The sequence below is a fragment of the Emydura macquarii genome, unplaced genomic scaffold (genome assembly GCF_026122565.2).
Source record: "Emydura macquarii macquarii isolate MOO-44397 ecotype Brisbane River unplaced genomic scaffold, CSIRO-AGI_Emac_v2 contig_3401, whole genome shotgun sequence".
NCBI lineage: Eukaryota > Metazoa > Chordata > Testudines > Chelidae > Emydura > Emydura macquarii.
This window is the reverse complement of record NW_027133538.1, coordinates 17,822-39,306: the sequence shown is the minus strand read 5'-3', so window position 1 is coordinate 39,306 and position 21,485 is coordinate 17,822. Positions and strand designations below refer to the sequence as shown.

The 21,485-nt window shown below is 43.4% G+C and overlaps 1 protein-coding gene across 2 annotated transcripts in view; it reads right to left on the bottom strand.

The window, feature by feature from the left end:
- Window positions 1-2,723: 2,723 nt before the first annotated feature.
- RFWD3 (ring finger and WD repeat domain 3) overlaps window positions 2,724-21,485 on the bottom strand; it is a 35,538-nt gene continuing 16,776 nt past the window's right edge. For both annotated transcript variants that reach the window (XM_067534414.1, XM_067534415.1), the window contains exons 8-14: window positions 20,673-20,787; window positions 13,359-13,587; window positions 11,922-12,072; window positions 8,699-8,875; window positions 6,734-6,948; window positions 6,032-6,249; window positions 2,724-4,411 (exon numbers count right to left, since the gene is read on the bottom strand). In XM_067534414.1, the coding sequence (XP_067390515.1) occupies window positions 4,268-4,411; window positions 6,032-6,249; window positions 6,734-6,948; window positions 8,699-8,875; window positions 11,922-12,072; window positions 13,359-13,587; window positions 20,673-20,787 (1,249 nt within the window). In that variant the 3' untranslated portion in view covers window positions 2,724-4,267. The remainder of the gene's footprint in view (window positions 4,412-6,031; window positions 6,250-6,733; window positions 6,949-8,698; window positions 8,876-11,921; window positions 12,073-13,358; window positions 13,588-20,672; window positions 20,788-21,485) is intronic.

The window sequence follows — 21,485 nt, the reverse complement described above, 5'->3', positions numbered from 1 at the left end:
CGGGACACCAGCCCCTTCTCCCTCGGTGGAGGGGGGGGGGCCCGAGGTGGTGTAGGCAGGCCAACAAGGCTCTTGCCACCTGAAAACCTCCAGTGTTGACGGCATCGGCACTCTCCCACTCCCAGGAGTCGGGGGTGGCTCCCTGTTCAGAGATGCAAGCACTGGAGAGGACTTGACGGGCCGTGGCCGGTGCATCTCTGCACTCGACCCTGCCCGTACCGACTGCGCAGGGGAGTGTCCGCTCTCCTCATCTTTGGCACCGGGGATGCTGCTCTGTGCCGAGTTGAATCCGGTGCTGGCAGTGCGCTCTGCACCGAGGTGACGCTCGGTGCCGAAGGGGAGCGGGATGGCTTGGACACCAAGCGGAGCGCTGTGATAAGAGCAAGGCTTTAACCTGATCTCTCTGTCCTTCTGAGCTCACTGTTTAAAAGCCCTGCATATCTTACTCGTCTTTCCTGTTTGCTCTCCCCCCAGGCACTTAAGGGGGGGGAGGGCAGGGGCAGGGGGCTTAGAACCAGGTGGGCCAGGACATAGTCCAGCCACCTTAAGTCCCTCAGGGACTTCTTATTTAACTACACTACTTAACAACTACTTAAAACTAACTAGGGTACTTCGACTAACAAAGAGTTCAAAGAAGGGGAATGGCACTTGCAAAGAGCAAGTGCTAGTTCCATGCGACCTTCACGGGCGGAAAGAAGAGACTGAGGGGGAGTGGGGCTGGCAGTGCCTCATGTGCCGCGGCATGCGTGCGGTACTCCAGGGGGCACCAGAGCTGGCCCTATGGGGTTCGCTAAGGGGAAGAAGTTCGGGGATCTGTGCACGCTAGCGTGCACTCACCTATATTGGAATGGATATGAGCAATCACTCAAAGTAGAATCTCAGCTTTCATTTGAAAAAAAAAAAAAAAAATCTAGCCCCCATGGTTGCAGAAAAAGGTTTGAAACATGATGCAAGTACAGCCTAAAGACTGAGAAATGAGGTGAATAAAAATAACTTTATTTTTCTTTTTTTTTTTTTTAATCTTATGTTTTTTGGGGCCTGACTCATGAATTTTGAACAGCAGAGGTTGGCAATGTTGCAATGGCTCTGAGGGAAAAGCCCGTTCTATTCATCTGAGTGTGGTGTTAACTCAAAACTCCTGACAGCCATTCAGTTGTCAACATTAATTATTTCACTCCTGTCTGATCATTTTAGAAACCTCTGCCAAAGCCATGGGCTGATGTGCATCTGCAAAGGAGCTGGATGTATTGGTGAGAGTGGGTGGGAGTCAGGTCTCTTTGCTAGGATAGGGATCTCTTCCCTTCGCGCAATGGGAGATGATTAATCTTTTGTGGGGGAAGAGAAAGGACCCACCTGCCCAGTGTTGTAGCTAGAGTTGCCAGTTCGGGATGTGATTTTATCCTGATATACTTATCTGAACACAACCCCTACCATGGAGGAAATTATACTGCTATAAAGATGCCGTAAACAAATATTGCTTATTTCCTTCCACACTCAGGGGTTGTATTGCTTTATAACAGTACAGTTAAAGCACTACAACAAGGCCAAAGAGATGAGCTCCCTCTTCACTGCCAAATATCCAAATTGCCTAACCAAGGCTTTGTGGGAGTCTGAGACTTCTGAGTGGCATATTCATTGTGAGTAATGTGATTTGAGCTGGGGCTTGAGCCAGTCTGGAAATGATGCTAGCTCCAGCCTTCTTGCTAATTTCAGTCCAGACCAAGAGAAAACCTCCGAATTTGCTGCTTTCCCCACTTCTGGGGAAAGATCAGCCAATCAGGATTGTTGCAGAAATAGGCTGTGCTCTCACCCATCCCCCTCAGAAGCCAGAGGAGTTTTTGGGCAGGGGAAGGAGTAAAAAGAGCAGCCAACACGATGCTCACATGAGGAAGCAGAAAGCTCTGGCTTCCTCCTCCCCTCCTGTGAAAAAATGGGTCAATCTGCTCTGGTCCTCCCAGCAGAACAGCTGAAAAGCTCCTGGAGCTGCAGAAGCAGAGCAGTGCTGAGAAGCAAGAGGTAGATGTGGAGGTGCATAATTAGTTGCTGGGCCAGGGAGTGGGGGGGGGGGGGTAAGGACAGATGGGGGCATAATTTGAATTTTGGGTTTGGGGAGCTGAAAGTTCCACACCATCAGGCAGTGGAGAAGAGCCAAAAAATCATCTTGTGTTCTATGCACTGGGGAGTTGGCAACACAATCAGGGGCGGAGAGGACAGTTCACAGATCAAAGGACAAGCCAAAACCAGATTACATTGTTTAAACAAAAATCTCATGATTTGGGAGCCAGTCTCCTGAGTTTTTGGAATCTGTCTCATGATTTTTGAAAATGTTAGCGCCTGGGAAGACCATCAGTTGCCCCTCTAGGCAGCTGTCCATGCCTCCAGATTTTCCCTTACAATCTCCAACCATTTCTACAATATTGTTTTGCTTTATCAATATAAAAAACTGCAGCAAAAGTGAAAGATGGAGGTCAACATAAGACAAATTGAATTTGATATGGAAACCCACCACACGGGATCCTGTGCAGATTCAATTTTCTCATTACATTCAACAGAAACCTCTATTAGTAAATATACCAGAAACACCCAAATCCAACCTGGAAGCGCTATCAAATGTATGAATCCTTGTCAGAGTACATGGAGCCTTTTTTATATTCATCTAGATGGAAGCACATCTCTGGAGCACACATTTCACAGGGTCGACAGTTATATCAGCAGAAGCAGGGTTCTATAACCATAAATGCTTTATTCTTCACGTAAAAACAGAGGAACAAAATATCACATAAAAATACATACAATGAAATGGAGATGTTCATATTTTACATAATCCTATTTTTAAAGAGCAGACACGCCAAGGAGATTCATATCCCTGAAAGTTTTAGAAAGGAAAGCTGTTCTGTGGATTTAAATAGCAACGCACTCGATCTGATAGCATGAAAGATGCCATTTACGCCGGCTGTAGTCCAAGAATAATGCCTGGGGATAGGTTCCCCATACAGGGAAATTGTCTTGTAACTTGTCTAAGGTTCTTGTCAGTTTGCCTTTGGCAAGTACAAATATGACATGTAAATCCCATTCATCCCCAAAGTCAGAAAATGGAACATCCTTATCCACAGGAACACACGTGGGCTGAGAATCAATCTGTATAGTTGGCACTCAAATCCCTTGGATCACCCCCCGTCCCACCAACTCTTTATGGGAAATTATGATTCAGACTCACATCTAGGATGTGCAGAATTGTGCCTCAGACAAGGGTGACTGGGACCATTCTGTGACCTTCTGATGAATCAAACTTTGGGAAATCCCTGATAGTTTTTGTTAAACTTGGTACAAAGCAGACAACATTTTCTTTCTTGGTTCAGAATTCAAATGATGTCTAGCCACCTGAGCCTTAGGCAAGGTTCACATGGATTGCAACTACCACCAAAAGGCGCAAGAGTCTCCCCGCCCCACCCCCTTGCCAACTTTCTCCAGATATAAGACACTTCTACTATTTAAAGAATCTAGTATTTGAAAGCTCCCCCTTCCATTGCCCAGCTGTCTGTTTGGACCAGGATGCACCTAAGGAGGAGGCAAGGTCCATACTACACGCATGTGTCCATTGCAAAGACTAATAGCAGACAGTTGGGGTTACATGATTGATGGAAAAGCCCCACCCAGTTTGCTTTGCCCAGCAGCCTCAAAAAGTGCAAATGAACAGCTGAGTAAATCCTTTACGGGACACGTTCACAACATCCCTGGGAAAATTCCCATACAAGTACAAGATGGCAGCCAAACCACTATTTAAAGCCCGTTTTGTCACCCAGCCCGGGCAGTAGGACTGCAAAGTACAGGGGGGAGTCTCAGAAGCTCCTTTCCTTTGGGTCATTCACTGAAAGGGTTTGCAAGTCCCAGCACTGGAAAAAAACTTTTAACACTGTGCAGCTGGGGATAGGCCAAGAGTGAGCACTGCATTGAGGCAGGCTGCCAATTTGCCTGGGAATAGAGAAAACTGACCTTGGGATCAACTGAAGAAATAAGGACAGACAAAAATCAGCATGTGGGAGAAAAGACAAAATCCCTGTGCTCCGGGCACCACTGTGTCCCAGTTCTTGAATGCACCAACATGAGGGGTGTCATGGCAGTTCCTGTCCCGTGAGCAGCACATGCAGGAAGGTCAAGCCTGGGGCCAGGCTGTTGTGGTGGAACAGCAGGGAATTTGTTGTACAGGTAATTTTGTTAGCAGCACATTTTGGAAGCTCCTCTCTGTGGAAGGCTCACCAAGCCTTTTTCACTCCCACTTGTAGAGCTTCACCATCTTCTCCGTCAGAGTGGCCAGGAAGTTATTGTGGTTCACCATGAAGGGGCAGATGTCCAGCACAGGTAGATCAGTTTGTAGCTTCTGCAGTAAGGAGCCACTGCCAGCATCCCATATCTGTGAAGAACAAAGGGTCAACAGTCACCATGGTTCTCACCTCCCACTCAGCAAGCAGCAACTTATTTCTAATTTTGCTGGTGGGAAGCAGCTCCCTACTCAGAGAAACATCCCAGATAGTTTAGCCATTTTCCAACACCTTTCCCAGCCTGCAGAGCCTAGCTTCTGAACCACCAAGCTTGTCATTATCCTCCCCTTTGGGAAGTGTGCTAACCAGGGACGTGAGAGAGGCACCACCTGAACTTGGCTGAGCAAGGTGCTGCCATCCACAACTCTAATAAAACCAATCTGTCCAGTGGTTTCAAGGTGCCGTGAACAGTAAGTATAGGGTTTGGGAATCCATGATACAAGAAATACTTCATCATCAAAATGGGCTGGTGCAGAAGCAGCAGGCCAACTAATGCCAAGGGGGATCAAAGATGAGAAATAAAAATGAAATTGAAGTTCCTTCACTGTGAAAATGTGAAGACAACCCTAAGGAATTAGACAGTTAATCTGTAAGGCAAGGACTGAATAGTTCGAGGAAGGGCAGGCTAGTGGAAAAATTAACACAACTTGCTGGAAGCAACATGTTCGTCCTGTTTGGGTACCCCACAAGAAACTGGGGATGGGTTGAACTAAATCAGTGATCCAAGTGAGGATAGGCTGTGCTGCTTGTGGGCTAAAGCTAGTCTCTGGAATCCTATAGCTGCTTCGGAAACTGCCAGGCAACAATCCAGTGTATTTTTCGGAAGGGGAATTAATCTGTGTTGGAGACAAATTAGAATTGTTCGCAGGACAGCTGAAGGCTGACTGCACCAGAGAAGGTTGCTCTTCAAGCCAAAGGCACAACCAAGTGCCCAAGTGGGGAATTTATGATGCCTCAGTAACAGCATGTATGTGGCACATCCCAGGGGAGGGCTTGTCTGATCAGGGTGCAATGGCTAAGCAGCACGTCTGATTGAAGTGCCCTCCCACTGTCTTTCTAAGCACCCCACTTCCGTCTTCCCCTGCTGTTCTCTGGGGAAAGCACATGCATACATAGCCACATGCACTCTCCCTGACGTACTATCTAGGCTTAAAGAGGCTGGAGAAAGAAACAGACTAGCCATCTGGGCCGATCTGAAGCTTGCATGTGTTCTTCTCCAGCCTTAGGTTGGATGTGCATGTCAGCCAGCATAAGCAGGCTTGCACTCCTCTCTGAGTTCGTATTGAGCTAGTGTGCTAGCATGTACCGGCAGGGGAACCATCTGTACAACCGGACTTTCTTTGGAGGAAGGTGTTAATTCCCAGGCCCTAGCTAACATGGCTAATTACATTCTGCCCACCTACATTCCTCCGATAGGAAGCAGGAACAAGTTCACTATAGGAGCAACCAGCCTATATTCAAATTAACTTAAGGATATAGCATCTAGTTTTGTGCATTGCTGGTTTACAGCCAAACGCTGGAGCTCCAAATTGCCAGGGAGTTGACCAGTCACACAAGCAAAGTATGAAAAGTTAATGTGTACACACACCCCGCCCATCCTCCTGTTACCCACCATGCAAATTCCATCACACTGGATTGGGACAGATAAGGTTTCCCTCCTAAGCACTGCAATAAAACACTGCCCTGTGAAAATTAAAGGGAAAAGGAGATACCATGGCAGAGTTTGAGGCCTCATCACCAGCGCACACCAAGATGCTGCCATCCTCCTCTGGACTCTGAAAGATGGCATTTTTGGTCAGCTGTTTGCAGGTGGGCCCAGCACTGAATGTCTGAATTGGGTGACAGGAGCAGACCACGACATCTGATGCATCCGTCAGTCGGCTACAGGACAATTCCATCACCACACAATGCAGGCAATTGTTGCTCTTATCTGTGGGGTGTAGACAAAGGGTAGCTCCGCTGAGAATCTGAGTCACTTGCCAAATACGTTTCCACTGTTAAGATCTAAGCTGCAGAGAGATGAGAATCCTAATACAAACCCAGATGGGGTCACCGCAGAGGATGGAACCCCTAGGCAAGAGGCACAGTGGGCCACAAGGAACAGTCCATTTACAGCCAGCCATACCAGGTTCTCTCCTCCCAACCCCACTCTCAGCAATCTTTCGTCTGTACCTGTGCCACACAAAGGCCTTTAATGTGTCCAAGGGAAGCATTGTACTAGAGTGCTTTCCAGGCCTTCACCTCTTAAAAGAAAGCATCATTTCTGCTATGCTCTCCCCAAGGCTGAGGTGCCAGCATTCCAAGGCTGCCACTGAATCCTGGCATCTTGCTAGGGCTTATATGGCAGGGCAGAATTATGGCGAACTGATCATAGCACTACATAGAGGGCACTGTACTTGCACACAACTACTTACTAGGCCTATATGTTGCAAGGCAGTGCCGCGTGCTGATTTCAGTCTGAATATCGATGCAGCCTCCGGGCTCTAGAGGGAGGTGGTGAGGCCGGTAGGTGTTGCTGGCTTTCTGTTCCCAAAAGCAGCCTCCTTCTAAAGTCCCAGCTACTACTCCACCATATGGCAGTGCGGCTGAGGCCATTCGGGGCAGGTAGGACAAGGACACCATAGGACACCTGAAAGGAGAATATGTGACAGCTTGTGGTATCAGAATGCAGTAATGCCAGCATTCAACTTTAACACTTCTGAGCCCCTTCCCAGAGTCTTGATTTCTCCCAGCTGCACTTTTCAAGAAGGTTTCAGAGCCAGGTTTCTGATAATTAGCCCTCTTCATTCTTGAGCAGTTTACATAAGTGATCAGAGGCTTTTTGACAACAATTAAGCAGCAACGATTGCTATAAAATCCCTCCCCCCCCCCGAAAGACACCCCCAATTGGATTTAGCAAGCGTGTGAGGATGACAGCATAAAATTAAACATGAACATCGAACCTCATCCCAGTAATTTTGGGACATCCTGATGAAGTGAGATGCTTGGCACTGATCATGGCGGTAATCCCCAAGGCCTAAGCACAAGAAAAGCAGCTTCTGGAAGTCATTACACAATACTACCATAATCTCTCGCCATTACCCAATGCTAATATTGGCTACAACTTCTGTACTTCCACATATCCAAACTAGCAAGGGTGAAATAAAAACCAGAGAGGTAATCATTTTAGTGTTACAGGGGCTTAAGCCCCGCCTTTCCTCTACCAAAAAACAACAAAAAGTAGTCCCATGAGGACTTAGACACGTGGATATGCCACGTTCCAGGACCGTGGGTAACAATTTACTAATCCTCTAAGAGGTGGCCATGAGTTAATGGGATAGAGGAGAGGACAAGGTCAAGAGTCTTGCTGCAACGCCAAAAGAAGCACTTGCAAACACTTTGCAAGACCCGCTCCACCATGCCACTTAGGGGCGCATGAGAGCCAGAACACTAAGGGAACTCTGAAGAAAACAATTTGTAGCTTGGCACTATTCCTGTGTGCTGAGCATGGGCTCTCCCTGAGAAAACCACACATATACTCAGAACACGTTTCTTAATGTGTTTAGGAACAAACCATCAACCAGCTTGTCCCTGCTACCTAATAAAGAGGAAAATAGGTAGGCAGAGTGTCATTAGCCACATTAACCCTATGCCCATCCCAGAGTCTAACACCTTACACCAATGAAAGTGCCATGTTGTGAAGATGCTACGTCATGCAGCACAGCGCCATGTATAGCGGCAGCATGCGGGCTCAGTATTACTCAGAGGGAAGAGGGCAAACCTATGGAGTCCCCATGTTGCAGAAACTGGTGTTGGTACAGGCAGAGGAAGTGAACCTCCTTCCTACAGATGGTACCCTCAGATAAGTGTTGAGACAGACAGACTGGCAGCCAGCTGCTGCTGTCGGTTTGTCTGCAGGTGATGCCACCCTCCCCTCCTCATCTAACTGGACAGAAGGTGCAGCTATTTCTTGAAGAGGTTTTAAAGGTTTAAACCGTTAAAAGCAAGGTTCCCCAAAGATCATCTAATAGCATCTAGAGGCTCAAACTCAAGTCACCTGGTATAAGATTTCTCAGAATTCTCCTGACACTGGCAAACATAGTATGTTTTAGCATCCAAACGGCACCACACAACTCTCACGGAATCCAGACCAGACATCTTTACTAATGTTTAATTCTCAGGCGCAGACCTGCAGAGGTGACAGTCTCTCAGACTGTTCCATACCTGCTGTTGGTTCTGAATCTGCCCTTGCTAAGCCATGAGCCAATATTTTTATAGCTTACCATTAACATGCACAAAAGATGCTGTTTAATCAGGTGATGATACTCCCCTGTGTAAGACGTAATATTTAACTTGCTGTGCACTTGTGAAATTTGGGGAGAGAGAGCGTGAAACCATACCTGGACTTCTGAGGGGCTAGTTCCTGGACATGAGTGCTTGTGTCCCTTAGATCATAAATCAGGATAGAGCCATTGACCAGCCCAGCATAGATGTAGTTGTTATCGTCAAGGCACCAGCAGCAGCTCCAGACAGGGCGGCCGGCATTGTACGTCTGGACCACAGTATTGGTTGTCAAACTGGAGGGGAAAAATATGCTGACAATGCAAACTTATAACGTGGGATGAGAACACTCGGTGTAACACACCGAGCCAATAAACCTAGAATTAAACTGTGCCTAAAGAACTGAATGGCAGGGTGCTCCATACTATAGATTTTATTGCCCAGACCCCAGAAATGAATCTGAAGAATTTAGATCATATATCACTGTGAAACTGTCAGAAAGTATAAAGATTTAGCATTCCACCAAAGCACATACAGATGATGAAGCAGGTAAAATATCTCCTTCTCTCTGACTTTTTGGTCTGATCCCAGGGAATAAAAATCACTTTGTAGTGGCTGCAGGGATAGCAGTTTCAGACTTGGGTCCTAACTGCTTTGTTGTGGTTAAATTACTTGTCTGGAAATGGTTCAGAGGAGAAGGTACTGCAGTATGGTCCCAGAATACTCTATATCCCGGAAATTGAGAGCCTCATTGATTAGGATTCCTCCCAGTCCTTAGTTATTCTCCTCTGTCTGTTTATTTGAGAGGGCTCAAGTTCTGAGAAACAGCATTTAACACCCAGAGGAATTGGATTTAAGCAAGCATTAGATAATGAGTAGGGTAAATGAAATAGCATACATACATCTTTCTATTGCTATTACACACACACAATTTTTATCACACACACAAATCTGAATGTCAAAAAATTCTTAATAGTTTGCAGAAGAACGCCAGTGGGGGAGTACATGCTGTGTAACCTGATCTGTGTTTGGGAGAAGGAGGAGGAGCTAAAACAGCAGCTGAGGTAGGCGTTACTGAAGAAATTGGAAATTAAAGTGGATTTTGCATGGAGGGATGTATCAGAGACATGTGGCAAGTTGAGATCTAGTAAGGAAGGAGGATAAAGATGATATCAAAGAAGGAATGTGCAGTCATTCACCCAAGACACCCACAACAGGTATTCTGCCCTTGAGAAACAGGAGATGATCAGAACGAGAAGACTAAGGCTATCTTTACACTGGCGGCAGCAAATTCGCCGCCGCCAGATCGATTTTTCATGATTGATTGAGTGGTCACTGAGACACGCTCAATCGATGAGGGAGTCAACTGAATAAGTCCACCCCCTCAACTAGCGTATGTGAACAGCGCGCAGAAGCAGTCAACGGGAGTTACGCAAACTACTCTGTGTGATTTGCGTAACTCCCGTCGACTGCCGCCGAATTTCCGGGTAAGTGTGAACAAGCCCTAAGGCAGGTCAGTAGATCAACTTGGGACAAACAGACAATCACAGAGGGAACCACCAGGGGGAGGAAAAGTCTGGTGACCGTGATGAAGATTCTAGTGGTGTGGAATCAGATCTCAGTGACTCACATAGGGAACAAGATGTTATGTTTTCTCCCAAGTGCCAGAACAGGAGAGGTAACAAAAAGAATACAGCACATCCGGGAAATTCCAATTAGATATATGCAAATGTGACCGTGTGACCATGTTTTCCCAAAAGGGAAAACAGGACGCTGTCCAAACCAGCCTGCCCGCCCGGGACTGGTCCACTTGCCTGAGTCCTTCCTCCTGCAGCTGGCATCACTGCTTGCCCCCCTGCACATTCCTCCACGCCCTGCTAGGAATTTTTTTTTTGTGCAAAAGTGGGTATTTGTCCCATTTGTTCTTGACAACTGATCATCAGTTGGCAAGAGCAAACGGGACAAATGCCCAGTTTTGTCAAAAAGGTCAGGACAGTCGGGACAGGGCTATGGGACATATGGTCACCCAAAAATGGGAACTAGAGAAGGGAGGTTGATTGAATCAAGCACAACTTCAAGGATCAACGCAGGGAAAGTGAAGACTAGGTTGAAGCAGAACATTTTGAGAGAACATTCTGGTACCAAGCAAAAGTGAAGAATGGAGACGACTTGTTAGATACCAACTGACTGACGTATCGGTTAAGAGGAAGGTTTGGGAATCAAGCATTTGTATAAATTCTGTGATGAGTGGCAACTACTTGCATCAGACTGTCTCCATTTATGCAAGAGTACCAACCTCAGAGGCTCAGAATTGACACATTGGCTTTAAAGTAGGCAGGAAGGGGTAACTTCTGTTTAATTTAGAACGATCTAACACACATTCCACAATATAAACAATAGGAATGGGAAAATGAGAATCCATCTCTTATTGCAAAACAACTTTTCTTTCTTACATACGTATACATGTATGCAAGGAGCATGAAGAACTGGAAGAGACAACTATTTCACAACCTAGAGGGCAAAACTGTGGCCTGTCCTAACTGGATCGACAGACTCTATATGGAAAGAGAAATGTAAATCGAGCAGCAGTGGATCTCAAGACATTTGGTCAGCCATTGAGAAACACTGATATAGGTAGTCTGAGTAAGGAGATAAGGAGTGACCAAAAAAAACCCAACACCACACAACACCATGGGCATTTGATATGGAACACCAGGACTGAAGAATGCATCCCATCTAGTCTGTGGGATATCTCTACTCCAATATGTTCCTTTAAGTCTCCCAGCCCAGTTGCAGAGACATATTGGGACAGCAGTTCTCGGAGCTGCTGCTGGATGCCCAGTCCATGTGCTTCAGGTGTGTGCAGCTCAACCTTGATCAGAAGTTTCAAATCAAAGCAACTGTCTGAGGAGTAGGGAACAAACACAGCGGAAAACAGTAAAGATCCTGATCCGAGATCAAAGAGAACCAAGCAGGTAGCAAAGGTCACACTAGTAGGTAACGCTAATTTGTGCCACAAGACACAGCTGATCTGGGCTGGCTTACTTTCAAAGCTTTACCCAGCAGAGATTCCACTGGGAGGAGGCACCATGAACAGACAGGGACACTGTCCCTCCTTTATATTCAAGAGAACAGGAAGTGAGAACAATTCATCGGGTTAATGCTCACACTCCTGAGGAGGGATGAAGTTCCAACTGAGATCTGTTCTCACAAACACCTCCCTAGGGAGAAAGAAAGAACGGATGCCCCAAAGTGCACACAAAGCTGAGCTAGAGAGAAAGCCAAACCCTAGACAATGTGAAAGGCAGATGGGGTGGGCTGCCTCTGCTCAGAAGCACACACCTGGTAAGTTTGAGCATATGGTCCAAAGAGGCAGAGAGCAGCAAGCCATCTGTCCGATTACTGAAGGCCAGTCCTCGGATCTGCTTAGTATGGATAGGAATGTACTGACTGCTCTTCAGGTTGGCAGCACTCATCATCTTAACGCCACAGCCTGTCGTAGAGAAAGGACAAAGCCGATCATTGAGATACTGGGTCAACATAAGGTATGCTGGTGACTGCACTGAGTTAGTGTCTGACTAACTCATGGTCTCCCTTCAGAGCTACATAGGCACCTATGCTGAACTTATAGGGAGAAGTGTGCACGGGAAGGGTAGGTATCTTGTTCTGCAGATAAATCACTACAGAACTCATTCTTGGGTTCTAATGTCTCTGCCCCCTGCGCTGGCATTCTGATCAATGTCACAGAACTCATGAGAATTTCAGCATTCGTATCATCATCTGTCAGTTGGTCTTCTCCCAATTCTAGACATTCTAGCTGGGCTAAACAAATCCCAGGGCACAGCATGGCTGGCGCTCTCTCCAGGATGATAATGTACTTTCAAAGAATAGTTACAGGTAAACTATTCACTTGTACTTTAGAAATGTCACTATACAGAGCTGTATTCAGATATTACTGAGCCAGACAGCTGTATACAGAAGCTCAGATAACCAAGGTGAACTGAGAAGCTGTTCAGAAAGCAGTCTAAGATCCCAAATCATTAACCACATAAAATAATTTGTATGTAAAGTGTCATTCGAGTAGGTCAAAGCACTTTGTAATGAAAGCCAATATGGCTGTGTACCTATTTTACAGACAGGAGTTTGCATGGAGAAGAAAAGCAACTTGCCCAGGGTCACACAGCAAGTCAGAGGCAGAGCTGTAACTACAATGCAGAGTCTCGGTTCCCAGTCCTCTTCACCCACAGGGTAATAATGCCTCTGTACCTATATGCATTTAGTTACAAATGCATTCAAAAACAATATTTGAACATCTGTTCCCACATTTACTGGCCAATCTATACTGCAGGATCTGATGTTTCCTGGATGAGAGACTGCATTTAAAGCATTTTCCTGATTCCCTTAGGTGCTTGTCTCCAGCTCTTGCAGGAGAATCCTCTCTGTGAGAGGCATCACACAGACCTTTCTGCATCCCCAAGGAGGTGAGGTTTCAGAATGAAGAGGCAAAGTTGTGAAGACCCCTTACTGGGAAAAGTACAGTACCATAGTTGCCAATTGGGGAGGTAAATTAACTACTGGGAAAAAGCTGAGTTGGGGTCAGGTGGAATAGAAAGCAGTCTTATTAGTGAGGGAATGTCCCCAAATCATAAGGTGGCTATATGGGTGGGGTTAAGGAAGAGGAAAAAAGAACAGAGAACATGCTCAACTTTGTAAGCCTGCAGTTGAAAATTCTTTGATTCTATCTATAATAGCAGAGTCTTTAGTTAGTTGCTGACTTACCAGGAATAAGCGTAGCCTGTGGAGAGGGCTGTGACACCACAAGACAGCTCTGCGAGTCACAGTAAGCCATAACCCGGCAGCTCCCTGACTGAGAAACCAGGAAGGCCTTCTCAAAGTGGTATTTGTGCTGGCTCTGACTGGAGGAGAGACAGCTGGGGAAACAGGAACGGGAGCTGCCAGGTTGCTGAGAGGAGCTCGTGTTGTGCTGGGCCATCAGTGCTTTCAGCTCCTGAAAAGAAAGAGGACAGCTTTACTGTGCTGTATATGAGGGCTAGTCTGCACTAAAAGTGCTGCAGCTGCGCCACTGTAGCGCATCTGGTGAAGATGCCCTATGCCGACAGTAGAGTCCCGTCGGCATAATAAAACCACCTCAGTGAGAGGCGGTAGCTATGTCGGCAGGAGAGCTCCTGCCAACATAGTGCTCGTCCACACTGGTGCTTAGGTCAGTGTAAACTTACGTCACGCAGAGGGGTGGCTTATTCATACCTCTGGGTAACATAAGTTATACCAAAGTAAGTGGTAGCGCAGACCTGGCCTTCGTTTCTGCTTGCAGATACAGGAGTCCGATACTCCTCATAAGCAGGGATGTGGAAGCACGGGCTGTTCCATAACAATGAAAACCATTGTACTTCATCTCCATGCTGTTCCTGGACTGCTAGATTTCTAGTTTACTCTGACTCTAAGAACAATAGAAACCTGCAAACTATTCCAGCAAGTTTTGCTGAAATCTTTAGCCAAAATCTGTTATTATGATGTGTATTAGAACCAGTAAGAAGAAAAGACCCATGGGCAAACACATAAAAGTCAACCACCACCAGGTCAACAATGTCTAGAAAAGAAGGAGTCGCCAAGTACTAAACTCAGATCTGGATTACAATTAATCCAAAAGACAACCAATTCGAACCATTTTCAAGTTTCTAGAAAATCCCACAAGGAATGAAAATCCTTGGTTTCAATGTCCCAGGAATTCATCACCGATAAGATAGGTCAGTTCATTTACTCTGCACTTCACTGTGTTCTTTATAATTCTAGGCAGCAGAGATTCCAGGAATGACTGAATTCTGTAAGAATCCAAGACCTGTTAACTTTCTCCAAAACCAAAGAACTATGCTTCAAAATGTTCAGTATAGTGGCACTCAAAAGTGACCTTTAATCTAACAAGGGAAGCGCCATTTTCACACTGTCTACTGAAAGGCAAAGCCTCAGACAGTATGTTAATACAATAAATGTTCTCTTGACCATTTCCCTCCCCACAAAGATCATCCCCAGGAGGTGTGAGGGTATGGCAATTTTGAACATTATAGCTCTGACAAGCATTCTGCCCAACTGATTAAAACCCAACCCAAGGCATGACCACCAGCACTGATCCCATGATGCTATACTATTACATATAGATATTGACAAGTACCTCAAGCAGACTGACAGAGAGAGTTGGGGCCTGCTTTCTATGATAATTTAAGATACAATATACAATCTGCAAAACAATTAAGCACCATAGAAATTAGATTATAGATTTAAGATCTCCAAGCTCCTAATGTATGCGTAAACTAGCTTTAATAATTGCACCAACTAATCTCGCTCAACCCAGAACTAGTCAACGACAACAGTTCTCAAAAGACAAACATTAAAAGAAAACAGGAATTTCTTGATCAAACTAATTTATAATTATCTTAAGCCAAGAAGATTTTAGGAAAGCACTCGAAGTGAAATCTATTTTTAAGCTCTCATCCATCTTTCAGAGACCTTCTCTGATTTGCCTCAAAAACGTTTCAGATTCTACCCCTGCATCAAATCAAACATGATGCTTCAGGGGGATTGGAGTAGCAATAGGCAAAGACAGAAGGATTTGGAGAGGGGAAGGGGGTCATAATGATCCTAATAATGGAAAGCTTGGCTTCATCCTACACTACAGAGAGAGTGGTGTCTCTCGTAAAAAGATGCAGGTAATTTAAAAACAAACAAAAAAAGAAGTGACAAGTTTTCACCACATTAAAAACTTGACACAAAACCTCACCAGTTAATTATTTTTAAAACCACAAAGAGAAGGCCACTGGGGAATGTAGGGGATTAAATAGATTTTCCACTGTAACAGGCTACTAAATCCTTCCTACCACCTGAGTTCAGCACTACTATTTATTTCACCATCCTCTAGTCTCATCCACAAATTGCTCCTTTTCTTTAATAGGACAGATGACAGGAAACTAAATACAAGGATTATCAATACAAATGTTAAATGTAAGTGCAAAGGGGAATCATACAAGAGCCCAGAAATTCAGAGTTAGTATTTCCACAGCAAAGACACTGACAACCTAAAAAATAGACAGTTTGGCTGAAAGAGCCCATATGACCAGACTTTTAAAAATTCCTTCAAAAATATTTTCAAAAGGTTTTTCTGCTCCCTGCTGCTGTTTAAAGACTCTCTGTGCAAGCACACAAGCACAAAACATGCCCAGGTTCAGCCCTCCTCTTTGCACACACACCTGCCCGATGCCTCTTCTAGCTTCAGCTTAGCTGCTGCTATTCTTAGCGAACACCCTCACTAGCATGAAGAACAGAATGCATAGGAGATTCCTGGTCAGCAGTGGTGGCACCATGACAGTGCATGAGGCAGGAAATGAAAACCACCATCAACAAGTGAAACGGATGATAGAAAAAGTGCTGTCAAATACACAAGCTGAAAACAATTAAGTTATCTTAATAGCAGGCACAAAGCTCAGAAAGAAATATGATCATCAAGTGACAGTGTACTTTTAACTGGGCTCTCATTGACCTGCTACAAATCAGATGCCCATTATTTAACATTATTCAGTGTCACATACTTACATTACAGGAAAATGTAGATACCCATTATGTAGCAAGATCTGCATTAGGCCACATACTCTGAAGCTGAATAATAATATGACTAACAATCCACCTAGCCATGCCCATAGATCAGGGCATCAGACAGTCTGTAGAGGGCCAAAATGCCTTTTGGGGTATAATTTTAAGACTAAATACCACTCAATTCAGTCACCGTGGATCTTCCACTGTGCAAACCTATTGACATCAGTGATGAAAGGTAAAATATAGCCTTTATGTGGGAACTATGAGACTAGGTTTTTCAAAGGGATGCAAATAGGTGTCCAAATCTCATTATTTTCATTGGAATTTGGCCATCTATTCCCACATCTGACCCTCAAAATTCCATCTTTAGTAATCCCCAACTTATTTAGTAAGTGCCTCCTTGTAGCATCCAGCACCACTCCCACCCCCTTTGCTGAAATGTTCCATCATATAGTCAGAATGTTAAAGTGTCATCATTGGGCTTTAGCATTAAACCCCAATGTAATAAATGGGGGCAAGGAATTCACACCACTCAGAGCTATTGTTGCAGTTTCTGTTGGCAGGCTCAGGAAGACAGTCCTGCATCAGTTCATATTTGGTTCACAGATGGAAGATTTTCTTCACAACCAGGATGTCTAGAAACTTTCAGCAGAATAATTCTAAAAACTCAAATCCCAATCTCTCATCTGGGGCACAACAAATATACACAGACAGTTGGCATTTGACACCACTGTTTTTGATGTACATAGGCAAGGTGCTATATATGCTGTGTCTTGTGCATTGTGGGTATGGGATCTACCCCTTGCTATAGAATCGTACTCAACAATTTAAATTTTCATTAAAAAACCTCCACTTTTCAAGCCCTTACAGTTTTGACAGTAATTCTGAAAATATAAATGAAGCAAGGTCATCTTTGTGAGCATGAAACAATAGCCTGAGAAGCATGAGCTGCCCCATTCACCTCAAAGGTGTGGGAGCTCTGAAATCTTGTGATGGCAATTTAAAGTGTTAATACTAAATATTTAAGTGCTGATAATTTCAGCACAAATATCCAGATAATATGCTTAATTCTACACTCTCAAATATACACTTTCTGACTTATAAATGAAACCGCTGCACAATTTTCGGTCTGTCTCAAAACGCCATAGAATCCAGGGACCTTGCTGAAGAATTAAGCTTCAGTTTGCCACAGAGAACAAGGGGCCATGCACTTAAGTAGCCTTTTTTACTGTAAATGCGCAAGCAGCTAATTAATATGCTTTTATGGGAACGTCACACAATTTTATTATATTTAGTGTATAAACTACAACACCACCCAAGATACATTACGTATGTGCTCAGGAACTCGAGTTTAACACCAGATGTATGACTATATAAAAACGGAAATGCTTAAGAATTTCTATTTAAATAGTACTCTCCCTTTAATCTTAGAAAATTCTAATACCAAATGTACATCTATTACGTACAGGGTTTCAACATGGATTTTGATAATGCAGTTTAAAATTATGAATATCAGCAACAAAAAAGTAGCTTACACTAACTTTAGTAAAGGGAAATTTATGTTAGTTTCCACTAAGATTCCTATAAGTATAGGACATTGTATTATATCCACTGGTATTTTTACCAACTACATTTCCCCCAAGAAACTTCCATGCAGTTAAAGAAATTTCTATTACTGAATATATTCTTCATAATTTAAAATAGATCCATAATAAGAGCTTTTGTGTTTACACTATACTCTATTTTATAAGCTTAATTACTTCATAGCTTTTTATGCCAATGAGACATGTTTAAGTGTTCAGTAACACTATTCTTAATATTTTAATAAGTAGCATATTTCACTACAACATTTCAAATGAAGCATGTAGCACTCTTATTCCATATACTTATTGTATAAGGCTACGTAAATCACACAGGACTCCCATTCTGAATTTTCCACCAAATGTTAATTTGTTAGCAATGTTCACATTCGAAATGAAGTGAAGGATAAATATACTGCACTTTAATGTTGGTGTGTAATTTTAGGCACTTTGATACCACAATGAATAAAGTATAAATACTATACTTTTAAGTGTGTGTGGTAACTAATCTGTATCATATTTCTGACATTTATACTATTGGCTCTGTAAGTCTGAATACTTCATCAATGTAAAAACTCAACAGAATTGCAGAAAGACATTGCACTTTGGAATCTACAGATTGACTGCATCTATGATTTTCCTTGATCCATGTCCAGGGTGAACCAGATCCCCTCATTACTTCATGTGTGACATGCAATCTGACATGGGAATTCATCCAATTAATTTGCAAAGCCTTGTGTCATGGTCATATTGGCAGACGGCAGCAAAGCAGGTGCCACCTAGCCCTACAGACAACTAGAGTATAAAAAAGGAGAAATTCAAAGAGCAAAGAAAAGTGAAACTAAGTCGGAGACTGAATAAAATATTTGTATCCCTTGATACAACAAGAAATGGGTTGACAATGGAACAAGTTTGACGGGATTAGATTTTTTTTAAAATAGTGTTAGTACAGTGGTTCTCAACCTTTCCAGACTACTGTACCCCTTTCAGGAGTCTGATTTGTCTTGCATACCCCCAAGTTTCACCTTAAAAACTACTTGCTTACAAAATCAGACATAAAAATGCAAAAAAGTGTCACAGCACGCTATTATTGAAAAATTGCTTACCTTCTCATTTTTACCATATAATTTATCAAATAAATCAATTGGAATAAAAATATTGTACTTAACATTTCAGTGGATAATATATACAGTAGTATATACAAGTCATTGTACGTATGAAATTTTAGTTTGTACTGACTTTGCTTGTGCGTTTTATGTAAACTGTTGTAAAACTCAGCAAATATCTAGATGAGTTGGTGTCCCCCCAGGAAGACCTCTGCATAGCCCCAGGGGTATGTGTACCCCTGGTTGAGAACCAATGTGTTAGTAAACATTGATTTCACTGTACACACAAACCGATAAACCATATTTCCATTGATAGTCAAAATATACGGATAAGCCAACTAAGAAAAACGCTGCTTGATAACTTTATTTTGATTTAAGAATATTTACTTTGTATATTTTGACATGTGCTGTTGACAATTTGTGTTTCAAAGGTTATAAAACAACTTTTTGATTCTTAAAGTCTTAAAATTCTCAAAGATTAAGTATTGTTTGACCCTCAATTTCCCACAAATGTGAAAATTTAAATAGATACAAATTGAAAGCAATGCTTAAAAATGAACATTGATATCAGTTGAAATGATAAAAATAAAAATGAAATTCTGTCACGCCTAATAATAAGGATATAGCACTGGTGAAAGGTACCAGATAGTACAACAACTGGAATTATCAACGAACCTTCCCATTCTCTCCAGGAAACCTGAACATCTTTTTCACCAACAGCAGTTGCTGCAAGTGATAAGATATCATCACGTTATATAGCTTCAGACTAAATCTGGAAAGGAACAGATCACCAGGCAGCTCTGCAGCCAAGAGTTTGTTCTCACTAATTCTGCAATTTGTAAGTACCAGGAGACAGTGAGGTCTCTAAACAGCTCTTCCACCTGCAAGCAGCCTGAAGTAATAAACTGGTCATATCTGTGATGATACCAGAAGAAACAGTACTGACTCCTGACCTGGTTTCAGCAAAGATGGAAGAACCTATGGGATACAGTCCAAAATAAATTTGATTTATGAGAAACCATTGCCAAAGGCATACTAGGAAGTTATGTCAGAAAAGTCAAATGTTCAACTTAAGCATTCACTTTGGTGTTATACTGAGTAATAGCATGCAAATTTAGAATGAAATGCTTGATTATAATTAGTGATGAATTATGCTTGCAGCAAACCTTAAACATTAATGAATTATGAACAGTGATGAAACTGGAAGCTGTGTGTTTGTGTTAATGAGATATTTTATCTTGTATCTATCTTCTTGGAATACATACAAGCTCTCTCAGACTAAACATTAAAAAAAGGTAAGGAAGGATGTTAGAAAGGGACATATAGGCTTACTATCAAGCTCACAATTTCTCCAAGGTTTTTTACCATCTGGAGTTAATGGATCCCTATTAACAGTTTAACTGTGATTGTATGAAGTCTGTTTTTAAAATGTCTCTGAACTGTAAAAGCTCTATCTAATCAACTCTCAGGGGCAGCGTGATAACACAGCACTAATAAAGCTGACCCGGGAAAGCTGTAACAGCAGCAGCCGGAAAGCCTGGAGCTGTGCAGCTCACCGGAGTGGCCACCAAATATCTCAGGAGCACTAGAAGCTAGGTGTCTGTGCTGGATGTGTGTCTGTGATATCAATGGCAGCCCTGATGCTCAGGTTTTACTTTATGAGGACTCAACAGTTCATTCTAATACTATAAGATGCCATTTCTCAACACTGCAGATTCCCTTGGGGGAGGGAAGGCACACCACAAGACCAGGGCTGGAAAGGAGGGTAATGGAGCCCATCAGCAACAGGCAGCAGCCGAACTTACCTGAACTTGCTTGCGAAGTTTATTGCATTCATCTGTTAAGACCTGCAGCTGGAGACGGCTCTGTGCCGATTCCAACTCCGCCTGTCTCCGCAACATCTGCTCCTTTTCTAAAGAGCTGAAGGGGGGGGGGGGGGAAATAATCATGACTGGAGACAATTTAGGATGTTCCTTTGGGCTGCAGCTCTAACAACAGTGTAGGTCAAAACACAGCCACGATCAGGTAAACTTAACAGTTTCAGTAAATCCCATTTAGCGGTCTTACACACACTATTTCCTTGCCCTGCCTCCCGGCCGTTAGCAGGTAGCCAGGATGTTCATGCGTAAACATCTTCTAATCTGCTACGCCATCCTAATGATTTATTGGAGGTGAATGGCAGCGAAGCCTTAGTTATGCTCTCAATTATGCATAATTGTAACTGTGACCTTTTATCTAGTGCTCATAAGGACTGTTCTATTGCTTTTCTAAAGACAGACGAGCCTTTTCCACCAATCCCAAAATAAAAAAGTAAATATGGAGGGAAAAAAAGAATCTGTACATTTTCTATGTAAGAATTCAGCTGGTATTGAAAATACCAAGCCTTCAATACAGCCAGACATTGACTTATAGTAATACCCATGAGCCTCAGGTCTTTTTTTCTATTACAAGTGACCCTAGTACTACACAGCAGAAAGTAGCTGTTGTGATGCCTAAGACATTCTCCAGAGAAATCATAAACCATCTCTCAGACTAAACTGTAACATGTTGTATATTTAGTGAGAGTAGTTTGAACAGTAACACATTTGGAACTTTTCTTTTAAGTGTCCTTTACGTTA